Here is an 18,040-nt window from a genome sequence, read left to right on the forward strand (position 1 = left end):
ATAAGGCTAACGTCTTCTCTCTCCAGTTACCCTCCATGCACAAAACTCATTGTGGGGTCTGATCTCTGCCTGGTTAGCAGAAGACATGAAAGGCAGAAATAAGACCAGATTCACCCACATCAGAAAATGCAAACTTCCCAAATATGTTGAAGACTTCACAGCTGTGTAGTCATAAATGGCAGGAGGTTCTTTTCCCTACTTCTGTTGAAAATGAGGAGACATGTGGTAACAGTCACACATGGGCCAGGACCTCAAACTAGTGGGTGCAATATCCCACTATCACTGTAACTGTTATTATTAACAAGAAAGAAGGTAAGAGACTAACTTCACAAAACGTATTTAAAAATCCCTGAAATATGTATACAACAGCCCATTTGCCAGGATTACCACTATAACCACTACTGGACATGTATGTTTGTACATGTATATTGGAAGAAATTGTGTATTAAACATGGAATCATATATTGATTCCTCTGTTCCCTTCATTTTAGATTTCAGATGTTTAATTGCTGCATTTCAGTCTAGTTAAGATATAATATTCAAGTAATAACATATTCTAATGGAGCAGGGAGGCAGGGAAAATGAAAAATTTACTGTCATGTTACACAACTACATTTAAAAATTAAATAAAACAAATGTAAAATTCTGGTGCATATACAACACATTGGTTAAGATTTCCAAAACTAGGGTTTTGCTGGTTTTGTTCTTTTTATAAAAAAAAGAAGTATCACTTTTTTTGTGATACTATAGTTATACGCAATAATTTATACCTAATAAGAAATAAAAAATTTCCGTCTTCCACAAAATATATATAACTATAACATTCACATTGCTAGTTTAAGAAAACAAAATGTGAGTTTTACATATTATATAGCAATCTTTGTGGACCCTTCTAAATAAGTACATGAAGCCTTGATTAAATAATGCTTGAACAACAAATCTGATTTGTCCCATACAAAACATCAGATTTTTTTTTTAAAAAAAAACAACCCCAAAAACTAAATAAGTTTTCCCATTTCACAATGGAACAATTGCAAGCATAGTTTGGTTAACAGGGGGAAAATCTACAATATGATAGTAATGAAACAATGAGAAAATATACATAAGTTATTGTCCTCATAGAGGGATTCTGTGTCAATTTCCACAGGGGAATGAGCCAAAAACTGAATCTTTTTCTGATCATATTGTTTGGTAAATTCACAGAAGAGAGCAATGCAACATATTAGTATTCAGAGCTAAGCCACATGATTATTAGATTCCTCATTTAATTGTACCACTTGAGGCTGGAGCAGTGATTAAATGTTAACAATGTCATAATGAAAATATGATTTAATTCATTTATGTTCAAGGAACTAGTTACCTAATGAACTTTTATCTTGTTCACCTCTGTTCTAGCAAAACCTGGATGGTATACAGGTGATGCTTTTGTTCGAGAGAAATTTCTATTCAGTTACTATGACATTCTAAGCCCAGTTCCCCCTCCTCATCTCATTCTATTCAGGGTGTTTATTTATTTAAGTTGGAAGGGACCTTGCAGGTCATCTAGTCCAACACCCACCCACCCCGCTCAAGCAGGAGTTCCTATACCATTTGAGACAGATGGCAGTCCAATCACCCCTTGAAGGTCACGGGTGTTGGGGCTCTCACAACCTCCCCTGGCAAGCTGTTCCACTGGTTGATTGCTCTCACCGTCAGAAAGGTTTTTTTCACTTCCAGGCTGAATCTCTCCTTGGTCAGCTTCCATCCATTATTCCTTATTTGGCTTTCTGGTGCCTTGGAAAACAGCCTGACCCCTTCTTCTTTGTGGCAATCCCTCAAGTATTGGAACACTGCTATCATATCACCCCACTCCTTCTCTTCGCTTTAGAGTTATTAGAAGAGGTTAGTAATGTCATTTAAGAAGAAGGAATGTTGTGTATATGCTACTGAAATGAACAGAGATGAAAGAAGTGAACTGTAATTTTGTTTTAAGAAACCTACATATAAATGTTTTTTAAAAAGTGCAAATATTGTTATAACTTGTTTAAAAGACAGTAATTTAGAAAGACTCAGAAATTTGGATCACTGTTTTTTGGCAAACTGAATATCAATGCAATATCTTTTCCAGCTGTACAAAAGTGGGGAATATATCTCATTTTGTTTTGGTTTAGCATGCTGTATTACCCATAGTTATAATCACTGTTATTTGTGAACCATGGGTTATGGCTTAGCGTTGATGTGCTATCCAACTATTATAGTTGGTTCAACCCATTTGTAACCACGTAGAATGTGTGCATGCAACAATGTACAAGGATGTGCATAAGCTATCCCGTATTTTTGTGTTTAAAAATATGGGGGAGTGTATGAACATTTAATTTCTGCTGCAGTCTAAAATGGTACAACCCAACAATACACACAAACCATATAAAGCAATTATCATACATTTAGCTCTTAGCTAACATAGATTTCAGGCAGTCCACTCCAGCTGCTCTATCTTATTCTAATTTTTTTGCTAATAGAATATAAAATATTTACATAGATAATTTTCAGATTTTATAAAATTGCACACTGCCTACCATTGTAACTAGATTTAAAAAATTACCCCCCCACTCACCCCCAATGGCCTGGACGCTATACCAAGTTTGCCTTATAACATAGTTAAAATATGCCAATTTTTTATCAAAACATTTGAAAGTGTTTTAACAAACACTCAGTTTCACATAAAGAGGATAAATCTGTTTCTTCAACCTGGCACCCTCAAGATGATGACTACATTTCCAAACAGTATAACTAAAGATTAAAATATCAATACATCCTGAAAAGTCAAGTTGGAGTAGCATGAACTGGGTATTTAAAATACATAAAATATCAATTTCCCAGAGCTGATCATTTGAATCAGATTTCATAAAGTAGAATTACTGAAAGTTAATTTGAGTCAGGGGGGAGAGGCCCATGGGTTTTGCCATATGCATCTTAGGGCTTTTCCACTTCTCTGTTCTATATTAGACCAGCTATTTGTCATTCTTTATAAAGCATTATTCTCTATTGATTTTTAAGACTTGACAGAGAAACATTTCCTTAATGGTTATGCCCAGACCAGGTTCATCCAACTCAAACATTTCTGGTGTTTTTCTGGCACTTGCTGTGGTGTCATTGCAACATTTAATTATTAATTGGTAAATAGGTGAGTCAACCCTAATTGACAAAGTAAAACCCTAACATAATAAGTTGTGAGTGAAGGAAACTATTTTTAAAGCTGTTAACGGTTAAGATCACTTGCTAGGGGTAAATTATTTAGCATCCTGTTTTCATTAACTCAAAAAGTAACTGTAGTTACAAGTTCATTTTTATCTGATTTGTGCATTTGAGTTGAGAAGATATCAAAGTCAATGTGGAGAAAAATATTGCTGCATGCCCAATTAAAATACTAACAACTTTCTATTGTTGCAACTAACTCACTGATTAAAAATCCCCACATCTGTGCATCTTTCAGATGAATGGACCTCCCATGCTGCCAAAGCCAAATGCTTGGAGTCATTTGAGGAGAGCCGTAGGTTGGGTAGAAATTGAATAAAATGTATGACTAGAAGATTACTTGCCAACAAGCATTTTAAGTACTGACGCCTTCTATTTTGGGTTTGTGATTACTGCTACTGCTGATCTGTACCAGCAATTAACCATGGAAAGCTAAGAGGTAGCTTCCACTCACCTCAATACAACATGAGGTCCCCAATGCAGCGGTCTAAAAGCACCTGAAATTAGAACAAGCTGTTGCTATGTCTTACACCCTTGGATAGCCAATCAAGTCAATTATTTTGCTACTCATTTAGAGATTATAATGCAAGTCCACTGAATGGAAAAGTATATGCATATATAGAATCAAAGCAAGATTACACACTGCACATTCCCTTTTGCACTAAATAAAAAGGTTCATAACAATAATAATAATAATTATAAAAATCACAATTAATATCAGTGAGCTTTCTAAGGAGGTGTTGAGTATAAGAACAGAATTCTGAAAATCACATTGACCCGCAACCCCCAATCATTAATTTCAAATAAGCTGCTAGACAAACTAGCACAGCTTTCCTGACAGTGTGCCTGCAAGTATTGGGACCACTGGAGGACATCACTTTGGAAAGGATTAATCAGCATAGACACAATACTTTTCTTAACAGAAAACTCACTCATTAAAAAATAAAATAAAATAAAAGGTTACCTTATCAGCAATGATTATATCATAAAAAATAAGTTTAAATCATACAAGGGCATATAGAAATGCATACTATTATCTTACTACAGAGTATGTTTTAGAAATGCCCCTGCTGTCAGGAGGTAATTTGTGAGGATGACCAGGAACCAGGTTGGCTAATCAAAGTTTACAGAGGGGGTGTAGATGGTTCAAGAAGTCACTGATGCTTTAAAACTTGATGATGTTGAAAACTGAGAGCTTGTTCCAGGAGTTGCAGAAATTGGATGGGTAGTTGGTTGGGAAGATTGAGAAGAAAGTTAAGGCAAATACAGAACAGCAACAGAAGTGCTTGCCTATATTTGTGATCTGTCCTCTCTCTTTTTCATTTTTTTTTTTTGGTAATAGCTGCTTGTCCACAGAGTTATGATGCAGATGGCTGTCCAAAGTTTTGCTAATACCTGATATTTCAGATAACATAGTAGTCAAACATAACATTGTTCTAGGCTACCTGAGTTTTTCATGAAGCGGATGAATATCTGACATCCAAAACCGAAGTAGCCTGCAATAAAAGAAAATTAAAATTATTTTTTATGCACGCACACATACCTCTTTTACTTAATTTCATTTCTGGTTTAAGAAAAAAGAGCAGACATTGAAAGAAAGGAAAATTCACAGATAGTTATGTAGAGCAATGAATTAATGTCTCTCCCGCTCCTCAGATTCTATTATTGGAATTCTCAATCAATAACAAATAGAATTCTATTGTCAGAAGCATTATTTTCAATGAAGCAAGAAAGAAGAAAAATGTTAGCACAAATGTCAAACTTGTCTCTTTGGCAATTTTTTTTACATTTCTGTTTCACTGCCTTCAGATATTTACAGAATTGTAAATAATGCCAAAATAAATTAAAAACTACAAATAATATTAGTCTAAAACCACACTACAAATGCATAAAAATATTTGAAAGTTTGAAAGGAAAATCAGGGGAGAAAATATGACTGAGAGACCCAAAAGTGCTTTTCCAAAAGGCAACTGGACTTTGCTTTTGTTTTTCTTTGATAACATTTCATTTCTCATCCAAGAACTGAAGAAGCTTTTTGGATGAGAAGCAAAAGGTTTTCAAATGTAAATATCTATAGATAAATGCTTGAAATGAATATACAACAATTGATATATGTTATTATGTAAAAAGATGTCTTGTTTTCTACCCCTTTTTTTCTTTTTGTATTCCCATTCCCCTTCCCCATTCTTAATAAATTAATAAAGTTTTTTTTTAAAAAAAAAACGTTTTCAAAGGAAAAAAAAACTAAAACAAGAAAGCCCAGCTGCCTTTTGAAAAAGCACATTTGGGACAACCATGACCTTAAGTGATGATATCCATTTCCAAACAGCATAGTTATATAGTATAGTTATCCAAAAGCTAATCAGATACTATCAAAAACACTATACAGTAATCCAGTTTGGCACAATAAATACATACTGCTCTCAAGTAATAATAATAAAAAAAATCTACTACTACCTCATCTTCTTCTTCAGATACTTTAATAGTATTATCTGGGGATTTGACAGGTTTCTGTGTACTGGTTCTATTTATCTCAGCCTTCCCATGCTCAGCTTCCCACTCCTGTAGGACCTCATCTATGTTAAAACGCCGCCGATAATTTACGAAAAAGTTTTTCACTTGCACCACAGATTTGTTTCCAATGACATCAGAGATTGCTTGAAAATCACGACCATATTTCCTGATTGCTACAAAAGAAAACATATCTATCAGTACCATTTCTGAAGCCCAGAGGACAATGCATATAACCTTCAAACTCATGCTATGGAATCCTGTCCCAAGTAGCATGCATTTTCACAAGCATGCAGGGAGCTAAATTAGATTGAATGTCCTAAGATCATCCAGTAGACATGAGAATTTAGCCTAGATCCCCTTGTGACCTTGAATGAGATGTCAGAATAAAACTTGATGAGTGTGTATTTGCATCAACAGGACTGCAAAAAATGTATGCTGTAGAGGCAGTAGAGAATTTATTGACACAGCAAATGAACCTCCTTGAGATGGAATGGATATACTATTTATAGTTCCAAAGTCAACAACTAAATTTAAGGGATACATCAAGGGTCACACTGTTTCTAAACCAATTATAGGTTTATAGAAGAGTGGTAAATCTTGGCTTTTTAAAGATTCTGCCTCAATATGGTTATTTATTTATTTATTATTTTATTCATCAAACATAGCCACCAATGTCATGCAAGACAACTCTATAATAAAATTAGCAATTTACACTGATCAGGATATCAATTAAACCAATTACCTTACTAAAACTATATGTTTGAAAATATTTGATATTTCTTATGGCCAAATGAAGATTTAGCTGTATTTCCTTTTAATTTTTCTTATCCCACACTCTGAATTCTTCCCCACCCCTTATTAATTCTTTCTTCTTTTGTGTACTTTGCTTATCACTGTTTCTCCTAAATAAAAATATAGTTATAAATTAATTTAAGGCCATTCAGTTCAAAAGCCTAGCTAGTGAACAATGTTAAAAACAAATTGAAACCGAGCAACAATCTTTTAAAAGTGAAGCAATCCTGAAAACTTGATACACTATCAAACATCAAGAGTACTGTAAAGGACTTCATCATTGGTTAGCCCAGGGGTAGGTAAAGTTGGCTTCTCTTTGACATGTGAATTTCAACTCCCAGAATTCCTGTGGTAGCATGATTGGCTCAGGAATTCTGGGAGTTGAAGTCCATAAGTCATAGAAGAGCCAACTTTGCCTACCCCTGGGTTAGCCCAATAAATATAACATGCTATCTAGTATGCTGTTCTCATGATAAAAAAACATCATATTGAGGCAAAGTGAATATGGTGATTTTAATGTTAATTGTTCATTTTACAAGTCAGCAAGAAAACTAAACTCTGTAATCTGTGTAATTATTTCTCCTTTTTAATCTGTTTGGTGCATTTTTCGATTCCAACTATATGAGTATGTTCACATTCTTGGTTTAAATATTTCAAAATCATTTAAAAATGAAACAAGCAACTATCCTATTCCTAAAATATTTAATCGATTAATACAGAACTTCTCAAATTTGGGCATGCAATGATCCCGATATTATTAAATTTGTGTAAATCTCAATAATAATATCTTTAAATAGTATGATTATCAATTTCAAGATTTGCTGGCTGGATTTCTACAATTGTGTGTGGTTGATTAAGTGGCTAATATACCTCTTACTCCAGAAGTTTCTCCTTCTCTGTTGACATCTTGTGAGCAAGATCCAAATGCCATCACTGCATTTCTTCAATAGCAAAATCCTATAGCCTTGATGATGCCCTCCCTTTCCTAGTCAATGTCAGTGTTCCAATTAATATTCTCAGAGAAAGAAAACTCTGAGCCATGAGGTTCCTCAAAGTTCCATTTGATTACAGATGTCATATTGGCACATCTGGGAAAACCCAAAACTGAAAGCTTCGAAGTTTTCCCCATCCAAAAGAAAGTTCAAGCCCCTGCCCAACACCCACATGTCCATCACATGGTCCAATCACCACACCGTCCCAACTGGAGATATTTCTTAACCATTTCCCACCAGGTGGAAGGCAAGGTGGCCTTGACTCTCTGAGAAAAGAATGTTATTATGACTACATATCACCCATGCTCCATACAATCCGCCCTCCCAGTTTGTGGCAAGCCTGAAGGCCCAATGCAAAAAAATGGCTTTCCAGCCTGACAGTCTGCATTAATGCTAGTGATATCGTCTCTCAATCAGATGTGTTGCTGTACTTGAATCTACTCAGCCACAATTCCATCTACCTGCAGATTCTTTGCCAACCACTATTGCAGGAAAGGGAGTATTGTTTTCAACTTATCAGTGGGACATTCACATTTCTCATGGTGGATAGAAGAAACAGAGGTCTCAAAGGGGAATCACAGATAAGTATAAAAACAGCATCACTGGCTGCAGAACAGAATGCAGGTTGAGAAGACTTGCCTCCTGTGCCTGGACAAGCCAGTTATGAATCCACTCAAATACGCTCAGTGCCCTTGGTCATACAAATTTGATAAATAAATGAATGCTAATGACTGATTCCACAGGGACTCCAAGCCATATTTCTATGTTAATGAATATGTTTCCACAACCGGACAAAAGCAGAAACAAGGACCTCTTCTTGTTAGCACATCCTTGTAAGTATGCCTGCAGTGGGTGAAATTGGGCACATTTTGCATACAGCGCAAGCACACACAGAGAAAAACTATTTTCATGTTTAAAATATGTGCACTGAATACACACAGGCGCACCATCAAAAATACAAGAATAAGGCTAGCGTAGTCCAGTCAAATTCTACCCACTTCAACCAACAATCATGATTTGGAAAGTGAGGAACTGGGTCAATCATCATCTGGCATATGGACAACTGTCAATGCAAAAATGAATGAGTCTGACCACCCTACAATAAATGCAGTTCATGTCTCCAAGGTTAGCATCGACCCTAAGGCATGGGTCAGAAGCAGAAATTTGGAGAATTATCTCACTGGCCAATGAGGAAATCTCCATCAGAAATCAAGACATAGGGTCATCTTCCCTACAGACAGGAAAATATTTCCAACGCCATACCTTGCACTGCAAGAAGCTGTTCATCTGTGGTCCAGCGTGCATTAAATTTCAATGTTACCTAAGCACCACAAAACATAAAGAGAATAATTTACTTAGATAACAGATGTGCTTTTAAACCTCAGCCCCCAAACTGTATACAAATGAAACTGTGAATACATTGCTTGAGCAGTCATTTGTTAAATAAACCCTGCATTATTCTTCTCAGCATGTTTTTTTTAAAAAAATTCTCTTTCAAGTGAAATTATAGAGGTAGTCCATTGTTTAGTTAACAACATTTAATTTATAACAGCATAAAGGAAAAAAAGGGATAAAGAGAATATAGTCAATGATTTTAGCACAAAGCTAGCTACCAGAGTCCATGAATGGGTTGGCTTTGTCAACCAAGTCAAAATCTGAGGGCGTCTGGATATGGCTTTTGGTATCTTCCTGATTAGGACTTCTGCACTTCTCCTCATCCTAACTCCAACACTGGAGCTAGAAAAGGACCTGGGCCTCAGAAGCTCCTGAAGGACCTCTGCAGCTCAATGTGCCAATTATAGGGATAAATGGCAAATTTGATCAACTTAATCAGGTTCCCTTCTGTAAACTTCAGAAAAGAAGGAAGAAAACATAATTTCCCCCTTATAACACAAACTTACCTCTGGTAACCTATATTGCTCTACCCCTCCTTCAAGTTTCTCTTTCAGAGAGCTGTTCGTTTGTTTGATATTTTGAATCTGAAAAGAAAAGTTCCTCTTTCAGTATGGATAATATACAAAGTTTGCATAAAATTTGATCTAATTTCAAATATTCTCTAAAACATTGGTGTGGGGGGGGGCAATATTATCTATTTCCCCACCACCACCAATAACTTAAAACAGGAGCCCCCATTCCTCCAACAACCACAGTTTCCTCCCCAACTAAGATTGGGATCTTGTTCTTTTTTGCCTCCCACCCAAACATCCAGTAGTTGAGAAGCAATAATGGGGAATAGGCTCTTTTGTTCTTAGCCGCTTTGGGGACTTTCTAATGTTAACACTTGTTTAAAAAAAAGATACTAAATTGGATGATTCCCAACAGAACTCTTACATTGTTAAAATGATTGTGTTCCCATTGCTTGCCTATGTGTTTCTTTTGGACACCACGGCATTTAAAAAACAACTCTAACTCACCCCCTTAACTGCAGTCACTCATTATTTTTATTTTATGAAAATGCCTATAGAGTTCCCCCCAACCCCCAACATCTGATTGTAATAAAAGCTATCTACCTGCCAGTGGAAGGTATGACACTGGTCATGCTGAAGGTTTGAAGTTGTGCTTTGCAATCCACAGTTTTCCATTTAAATGTCTTTTAAAATTAAAATAATCTTTTAAAATGTCAAGTAGAACAATGTGGCAAATATAAAAGGAGCTGATCATTGTTACGTGGATGTGGGTAAGTGGATGCTAATGGGACCTAATGAACGACCAGTGCAGTAACCTTCTAACCAATAGAGGAAATAGAAGAATAAAAGCTAGCTGCATAGAAGTGGTAAGGCAGAGGGAAAATATTCTAATATTTTATACTCGAATGTGTAGGATTAGGATTTAGATGGAAATCAATAAAATAATTGATTACTGGCATAAAAGTTTTCAGAAACTAGAAAGCCCAAAGTGTGGAGCAAACATGGAAACTGATTTATGAAAATCCGTAATGATGTCCTGAGTAAGATACAGGAAGTTGGCAATTCATCTTGCTGCACTGTAAATAGAAAGCCAAGTTGAAATAATTCTCCTCTAAAATGTACTGCAACTGACAGCTTGTTAATCAGGTCTCATCCTGATGCAAAACATCTCACCCAAGCTATAAATCCTCCCAGGGAGCTGTGAAGTTGAGATTGTTTAAAATATGTATCAGATGATTAAAAAGAAGCCTCGCTCTGTTGCCAGGAGAGAACACATACCTGTCGCTTGATGGAGACGAGCTCCATATCCAGTTGCCTGAGCAAAGTGGTGGCAGCGGTTGCGTTGGCAGAGACGGCTTCCACGTCTTCCTGAGAGAGAAACATTCCTTTGGGAGGTTTCCTCTTGGCCCTGTTCTTAGCAGCCTGGGTACTGTGCTTTTCTTTCTTTACCTGAGGAATTGTTTCCACGGGAGGAATCTGCAAAGGAGAGATCTACCACATGTAAGCCTGATGATTCGACCGCAAGCTATCCATAACTACTGCCACTTCCACATATGCCCCAAACCTGAAGTGGACACTCATTGGTGTATTCTTTTCCCATGGTCCTGCATTACAAAAGCCAACTACAAATGGGACACACTATCTTTTTACTAAACCAGTGGATAGGGTCGGCATTTTCACAATTTAATGGGTGAAATAGGCATCTAATTTTAATCTTCCCAGAACACAGAGGTCACCTGAATATGAGTTCTTGAATCTTTAGGGCAGTGATGGCGAACCTATGGCACGGGTTCCACAGGTGGCACGCAGAGCCATATCTGCTGGCACACAAGTCGTTGCCCTAGCTCAGCGCCAACATACATATGTGTGCTGGCCAGCTGATTTTTGGCTTGTACAGAGGCTCTGGGAGGACATTTTTTGCTTTCAGAGAGCCTCTGGGGGGATGAGGGAGGGTGTTTTTACCCTCTCCACCTGCTCCCGGGAAGCCTTTGGAGCCTGGGGAGGGCAAAACATGAGCCCGCTGGGCCCATCAGAGTTGGAGAACAGGCTGTTTCTAGCCTCCAGAAGGCCTCTGGGCAGTGGGGGGGAAACTGTTTTTGCCCTCCCCAGGCATTGAATTATGGGTGTGGGCACTTGCGCACGCATGATAGCGCACGCGAGTGCTCTTTCAGTACCTGAGGGAAAAAAGGTTCGGCATCACTGCTTTAGGGCATCTATTTTGCCCTTCAAAGTTCTTCAAAAAGGTCAACTTGCACAACAGGCCTGTCCAGTAGAAAAGCATTATGGCATCATTCTTCTGACTTGCCATAGGCCAAACATCTTTTAAAATCATATGCAACTCTCTGCACATTGAACTGCACATTTGTTGGTGCTGCCCAAGTACTTTTCTGCTAAAGTAACAACACTGGAAGGAGAGACACAAGAGTACAACATGCACCTCTCTTGTTAAAATGAAGTAATAGCAATAGCACTTGGACTTGTATACCACTTCATAGGGCTTTACAGCCCTCTCTAAGCAGTTTACAGAGTCAGCATATTGTCCCCAACAATCTGGGTCCTCCTTTTACTGACCTTGGAAGGATGGAGGGCTGATTCAAACTCCTGGATTGAGCAGTGAATTAGACTGCAATACTGCATTCTAACCACTGTACCACCATAGGTCTAAGTAAGATGAAGTCTGCTAAGTATTTTCCTTAAATTACTGTACTAACCCAAAACCACACATAATGCAATGGCTCCAACACATATGAGAAATATTCTTCCAGCAAAGAATGACTACCATACTCCCCATCTTGAGAAAATGACTCAATACTCCTATATAGAAGATTAAAGTGACAACATGCATTCCAGGCATGCCACTGAAAACCAACCAAAGCACTCTTTCAAAGTTCTGGCCATCAGCACCTCAGTTTAACAGTGTATCAGAAATAAAAGAAGATATCTCCGTTTAGCAAGGGGGTGGCTGAATTAAGGAGGGGGGGGGAAATCTAAAAATTATTTTTGATATGCAATTTCGTGTGTGTCAGCCAGAGGGGAAGAAGAAGAAACTAATTTAAGACAAAACATGAAGGGTCAGATGATTGCAGGCTAATCCTTAAAGCTCATTCCTTTTTATATGCAGCACTGCAAAACTGAGGGATAAAGATTTTTGCATTGGTATGAAATCTGTCCTAGAAAAAGGTCTTTCAGGGACAAGTATGAAACATAAAGAATGAATCGGAGACACTGTTTTAGATTCCTGCAAAGGAACACTTAGATCTGCCTGCCACTCCACCAGCTATGTAATTTTTAAAATTTCTTCTGAATCTTTTGATAACACTGAGGACATGTCTCCAGAATGTGAAAAAGACCCTTAACAAGCTCCCAGTTAAGGGAAAGCCATAATTGCTTCTGCCTTTCTTCAAATGAAAACAGCAAGGCATAGAGGCATCAAGCAACCACTACAGAGCTTTTCCTGCTCTGAGAAAAATAACCTCCAAGCTTAACCGGAAATTGTTCAGTATACACAGATTTCCCAGAAGATTCTGCCTTTTCAAGCAAGGGTGCATGAGCCCCACCTTAGTTTGACAAGTACATTCTCTCTGAAAAGTCATGATGCCTGCTTCCCTCTGTCCATTTCCATGTCTGCTCGTTGATAACCATCTTTTATTTCAATGTGCACCTGGAAGGAATACTAGTCGATTTTAATCATCCTTTGATCTTAAGCCAGTGACTTAAATCAGCTTTCAACCTTGATGCTGGTCTTTGGTTTGAAAACAAACTTGATCCAGGATTAATTAGGATTTTGCTAGTTTGAGCATCAAGTACTGAAGGGAGAATGCTCAGTAATGGATTGGCTGTACATGAGAGAGAGATTCGGAAAAGGGTTGGCAGGAAAAGGGAAAAGAAACTCTTCCCAAGACAGATTCCCTCAACCACAGTTAAATATATATACAGTAATACCTCATTTTACAAACCCCTCGTCATACAAACTTTTCGAAATACAAACCCGGGGTTTAAGATTTTTTTGCCTCTTCTTCCAAACTATTTTCACCTTACATACCCAAGCCGCCACCACTGGGATGCCCCGCCTCCAGACTTCTGTTGCCAGCGAAGCGCCTGTTTTTGAGTTGCTGGGATTCCCCTGAGGCTCCCTTCCATGGGAAACACCACCTCCGGACTTCCGTGTTTTTGCAATACTGCAGGGGAATCCCAGCAGCGCAAAAACGGGTGCTTTGCTGGCAACGGAAGTCCGAAAGTGGGGTTTCCCAGTGAGGGGAGCCTCAGCAAAATCACAGCATCACAAAAACATGGAAGTCTGGAGGTGGGGTTTCGAGGACTTCCGTGTTTTTGCGATGCTGCAATTTCACTGAGGCTCCCCTCGCTGGGAAACCCCACCTCTAGACTTCCGTTGCCAGCGAAGCACCCGTTTTTAGGCTGCTGGGATTTCCCTGCAGCATCACAAAAACACAGAAGTCAGGAGGTGGTGTTTCCCAGTGAGGGGAGCCTCAGGGGAATCCCAGCAGCGCAAAAACGGGTGCTTCAGCTGGCAAAAGGGGTGAGTTTTGGGCATGCCCGCATTAATCGCTTTTCCATTGATTCCTATGGGAAACATTGTTTTGTCTTACAAACTTTTCACCTTACAAACCTCGTTCCGGAACCAATTAAGTTCGTAAGATGTGGTATCAGTGTATACTGTAATTAGGGTCCTTGTCTTCCTTAGACATGACCCTATGGTCATGTCACTGATTCACTGAAGAATATTCAACGCCACATGCAGCATTCATCTCATACTTATGTTGAAAGGCTGACTTCACATATTACAGTAAGCTGCATTATAATTGGGTTTATCAGGTTTACGTTTAGCACATTAAGGTGAACTTTGCTAACTGCAGTTTATTCAAGACATTATATGTACATTTTGTACATTTGTCCAGGCAATCTCCGAGAATCAGACACAACTGAATGGAAGGAAAAAATAGTGTGGTATGCAAAACAAACAACGTATGAGAGGGTAGAGATATGCCTTTATAAGGACATTTGTGTTTCCTAGAAAAGGTCTAACCATAAAATCTTAGCTACTGTTAGCAGAAAATAACTTGATCTATATAGGTCAATAACACAATAAGGATTAAGGGCAGTTTTATATATTACAGTGTTTTGCACTAACGCATCAAAGCATCCACAATACCTCTCACCAGCTTACAAGTGGCAAGAGTTCATCTCTCTGTTGTATGGAATAAATTAAATTCCAGTTTTATCTTCTAAACCAGTGATGGCTAACCTTTTTTTCCTCGGGTACCAAAAGTGCACATACGCGCATAATAGAACACACCTGTGCCCACATCCACAATGCGCACGGGGGGCCCTGTGCTGACCCGCCTCCTGCATGAACCAGAAAAGATTCCATGAAGTAGATACTTTTTTGATAAAGACAGGGAAACTACACTCATTTGTTATTTCAATTTCTGCCTTACTTCTAATCAAATTAAAATATAAAACTCCTTCTCCTAAAAACGCTGCTTCTGGACACACGAGCAGGCAGAGTGGAAGGGAATGAAAAGGAATTAATAGTCTGATTGGCTGGCAGCAAAGTGTCCCCTGCATCCAAAAGGCCATGGTGAAAGTGCTTTTAAGCCTGTTCTGTGAAAGGGCCAGGGAGAAAAGGCAGTGCCGAATGGCTGGGAGGCGGAAGGCTGGGAACAAAACAGGCTCAGGGAAGTGGAGGAGGCAAATAGTCCTAGACCCTTTAAAAATGTATCTGGTGCTGATGGTTGATGTGGGTTGCTGTCAGCATTCTATGATGATGATGATGATGATGATTTACTTTATTCATGAAACTCAGTCAACTGACCATTCAAAAATGCATCACAAATACCATTGACTGGTGCTAATGATTCATACAGGTTGCTGCCAGTGGCCTAGGTATCAACTACAGTAAGTACCTTATTAAGCTGTATGATGTTCCACAGTTGTTTGCAGTTCTACTGATGTTACTGCAGGAAGCTGCAATTTGTTGATGTATCTTATAAAATTCTTGGACATGATAGCAAGTGCCCCAATGACAATGTATATCACTGTTACACGTTTCATAGAAACATAGAAGTCTGACGGCAGAAAAAGACTTCATGGTCCATCTAGTCTGCCCTTATACTATTTTCTGTATTTTATCTTAGGATGGATATATGTTTATCCCAGGCATGTTTAAATTCAGTTACTGTGGATTTATCTACCACGTCTGCTGGAAGTTTGTTCCAAGGATCTACTACTCTTTCAGTAAAATAATATTTTTTCATGTTGCTTTTGATCTTTCCCCCAACTAACTTCAGATTGTGTCCCCTTGTTCTTGTGTTCACTTTCCTATTAAAAACACTTCCCTCCTGGACTTTATTTAACCCTTTAATATATTTAAATGTTTCGATCATGTCCCCCCTTTTCCTTCTGTCCTCCAGACTATACAGATTGAGTTCATTAAGTCTTTCCTGATACGTTTTATGCTTAAGACCTTCCACCATTCTTGTAGCCCGTCTTTGGACCCGTTCAATTTTGTCAATATCTTTTTGTAGGTGAGGTCTCCAGAACTGAACACAGTATTCCAAATGTGGTCTCACCAGCATTCTATATAGCGGGATCATAATCTCCCTCTTCCTGCTTGTTATACCTCTAGCTATGCAGCCAAGCATCCTACTTGCTTTCCCTACCGCCTGACTGCACTGTTCACCCATTTTGAGACTGTCAGACTGTTTCGTCCATAATCACATAGTTTCAATGACTGGGTCGTCATATTTTGTGATTTTTTTCCAGTTCTTTTTCTTCAACTCTTGACATCTGATACCACAATGTCAATAAATTGTACATTTCGACTTTTGACAACTGTGATATCTGGCATGTTGTGTTCCAAATGATGATCTGTCTATATTTGAAAGTCCCACAAAATCTTCAACTTCTCATTTTTTATAACTTTTTACACCTTTATGTTCTCATGACTTTTTAGATACAGATTAATCATATTTTTTACATATTGACCAGTGGATTAATTTAGCAACTCGGTTGTGTCTAGCTTTATAATCAGTTTCTGCAATTTTGCTGCATTCACATATTAAATGTGAAACAGTTTTGACCTTGTCATTGCAAAGTTGGCAGTTTGGATTGTCTGTGGATTTTCTGTATCTTCACTTTCACGGCATTAGTTTATAGTGCTTGTTCTTGAGTAGCAAGTATTAAACCTTCTGTTTCTTTCTTGATGGTTCCCCTCTTAAGCCATTCCCATGTCAAGTTGTTATCATATTTTCCTTCAATGTTTTTCAAGTGCTGTCCATGCAAAGTTTGGGTTTACCATCTATTTAATCTATTACCATGTAGCTGTTTTCCCCTATATTCTGTCTTTGTTTCTGTTGTTTTGATAACATTTTGCTTTTTCATAGCCTGCAGCAATTTTTCTGTACTTTGGTTCACACAGTCATTCAAACTTAGTTTTTCTTCTACTGTTTGATGGATTTGCAATAGCCCCCTATTCTTCTTGGTAGGTACAACCTGTCAGTGACATGTGGTGGGTTGTTGCTGTTATTGTTATGTCAAGATCCCTAATCTGGGGTTTTGAACTGAAAATCTTACAGCTACAATTAGAGCATAGCCTATAGCAGGGTTAGCTAAGGTACTATGATGATTGAAGTCAAAAGTAATTGTTCTTCTTTATTCTGCATGTCAGTCCGTGCCTAAAATATTGCAATCAGTTCTCAGTACCACAAATTAGGATGGTCTCTGAGAAATTGGAGCCTTTCCAGAAAGAAACCTAGACAAAGAAGGGGCTGGTAGCAAGGATCTTATTCATGGAGGAACTGAGTGTAGTAGGATTTTTGAACAGGTATACTATAGAACAGTGTTTTTCAACCAGTGTGCCGCGGCACGGTCAGGTGTGCCGCGAAGCTCAGAGAAAGAAAACGAGAGAGAGAGAGAAAGAAAGAGAGAGAAAGAGAAAGCAAACAAGAGAGAAAGCAAGCAAGAGAGAGAGAGAAAGAGAACAAGAGAGAAAGAAATCAAGAGAGAGAGCAAGAGAGAGAAAGAAAGAAAGAAAGAGAGAGAGAAAGAGAGAGAAAGAGAGGGAGGGAAGGTGGGAGAGAGAAAGACATAGAGGGAGGGAGGGAGAGAGAAAGAAAGAGGGATGGAGAGAGAGAGAAAAAGAGGGAGAGAAAGAGAGAAGTAGAGCAAAAGGAAGGAAGAGAGAATTTTTTTGTCCAATTTTTTTAGCGCCCCCCCCCCACACACACACTCAATGTGCCCCATGGTTTTGTAAATGTAAAAAATGTGCCGCGGCTCAAAAAAGGTTGAAAATCACTGCTATAGAAGACATGAAGAACTGTCTATAATTATTGCAGAACACCAAAAGAGTTATGAGGAGGTAGATCTCAGTTAGACATCAGGAAAAAAATCATCATAATAAACATAGATTGCTTTGGGAATAGGCAGGACCTTTTTTTATATACGGCAAGGATTTAAACAAGTTAGATAGCCATCTGTCAGTGATATTACAGCAGTGGACTCCTGCAGTGAGTGGAGAGAGAAACCAAACAATGTTCAGGGTCCCCTTTCGCCTATGATTCTATGTCCCACACATTTGAAGGG

General features: G+C 38.3%; 1 protein-coding gene across 4 annotated transcripts in view; it reads right to left on the reverse strand.

Moving 5' to 3' along the window:
- Positions 1 to 4,549: 4,549 nt before the first annotated feature.
- Positions 4,550 to 18,040, reverse strand: part of RCOR1 (REST corepressor 1) — a 153,772-nt gene continuing 140,281 nt past the window's right edge. The window contains exons 8-12 of one of the 4 annotated variants that reach the window (XM_070752076.1): positions 10,718 to 10,930; positions 9,434 to 9,511; positions 8,796 to 8,853; positions 5,692 to 5,921; positions 4,550 to 4,730 (exon numbers count right to left, since the gene is read on the reverse strand). In XM_070752076.1, the coding sequence (XP_070608177.1) occupies positions 4,689 to 4,730; positions 5,692 to 5,921; positions 8,796 to 8,853; positions 9,434 to 9,511; positions 10,718 to 10,930 (621 nt within the window). In that variant the 3' untranslated portion in view covers positions 4,550 to 4,688. Of the gene's footprint in view, positions 4,731 to 5,688; positions 5,922 to 8,795; positions 8,854 to 9,433; positions 9,512 to 10,717; positions 10,931 to 18,040 lie in introns of all 4 variants that reach the window. The other 3 variants (XM_070752095.1, XM_070752084.1, XM_070752067.1) reach the window with 3 other exon arrangements.

Source organism: Erythrolamprus reginae, chromosome 1 (assembly GCF_031021105.1).
Source record: "Erythrolamprus reginae isolate rEryReg1 chromosome 1, rEryReg1.hap1, whole genome shotgun sequence".
NCBI classification, from domain to species: Eukaryota; Metazoa; Chordata; class Lepidosauria; order Squamata; family Dipsadidae; genus Erythrolamprus; species Erythrolamprus reginae.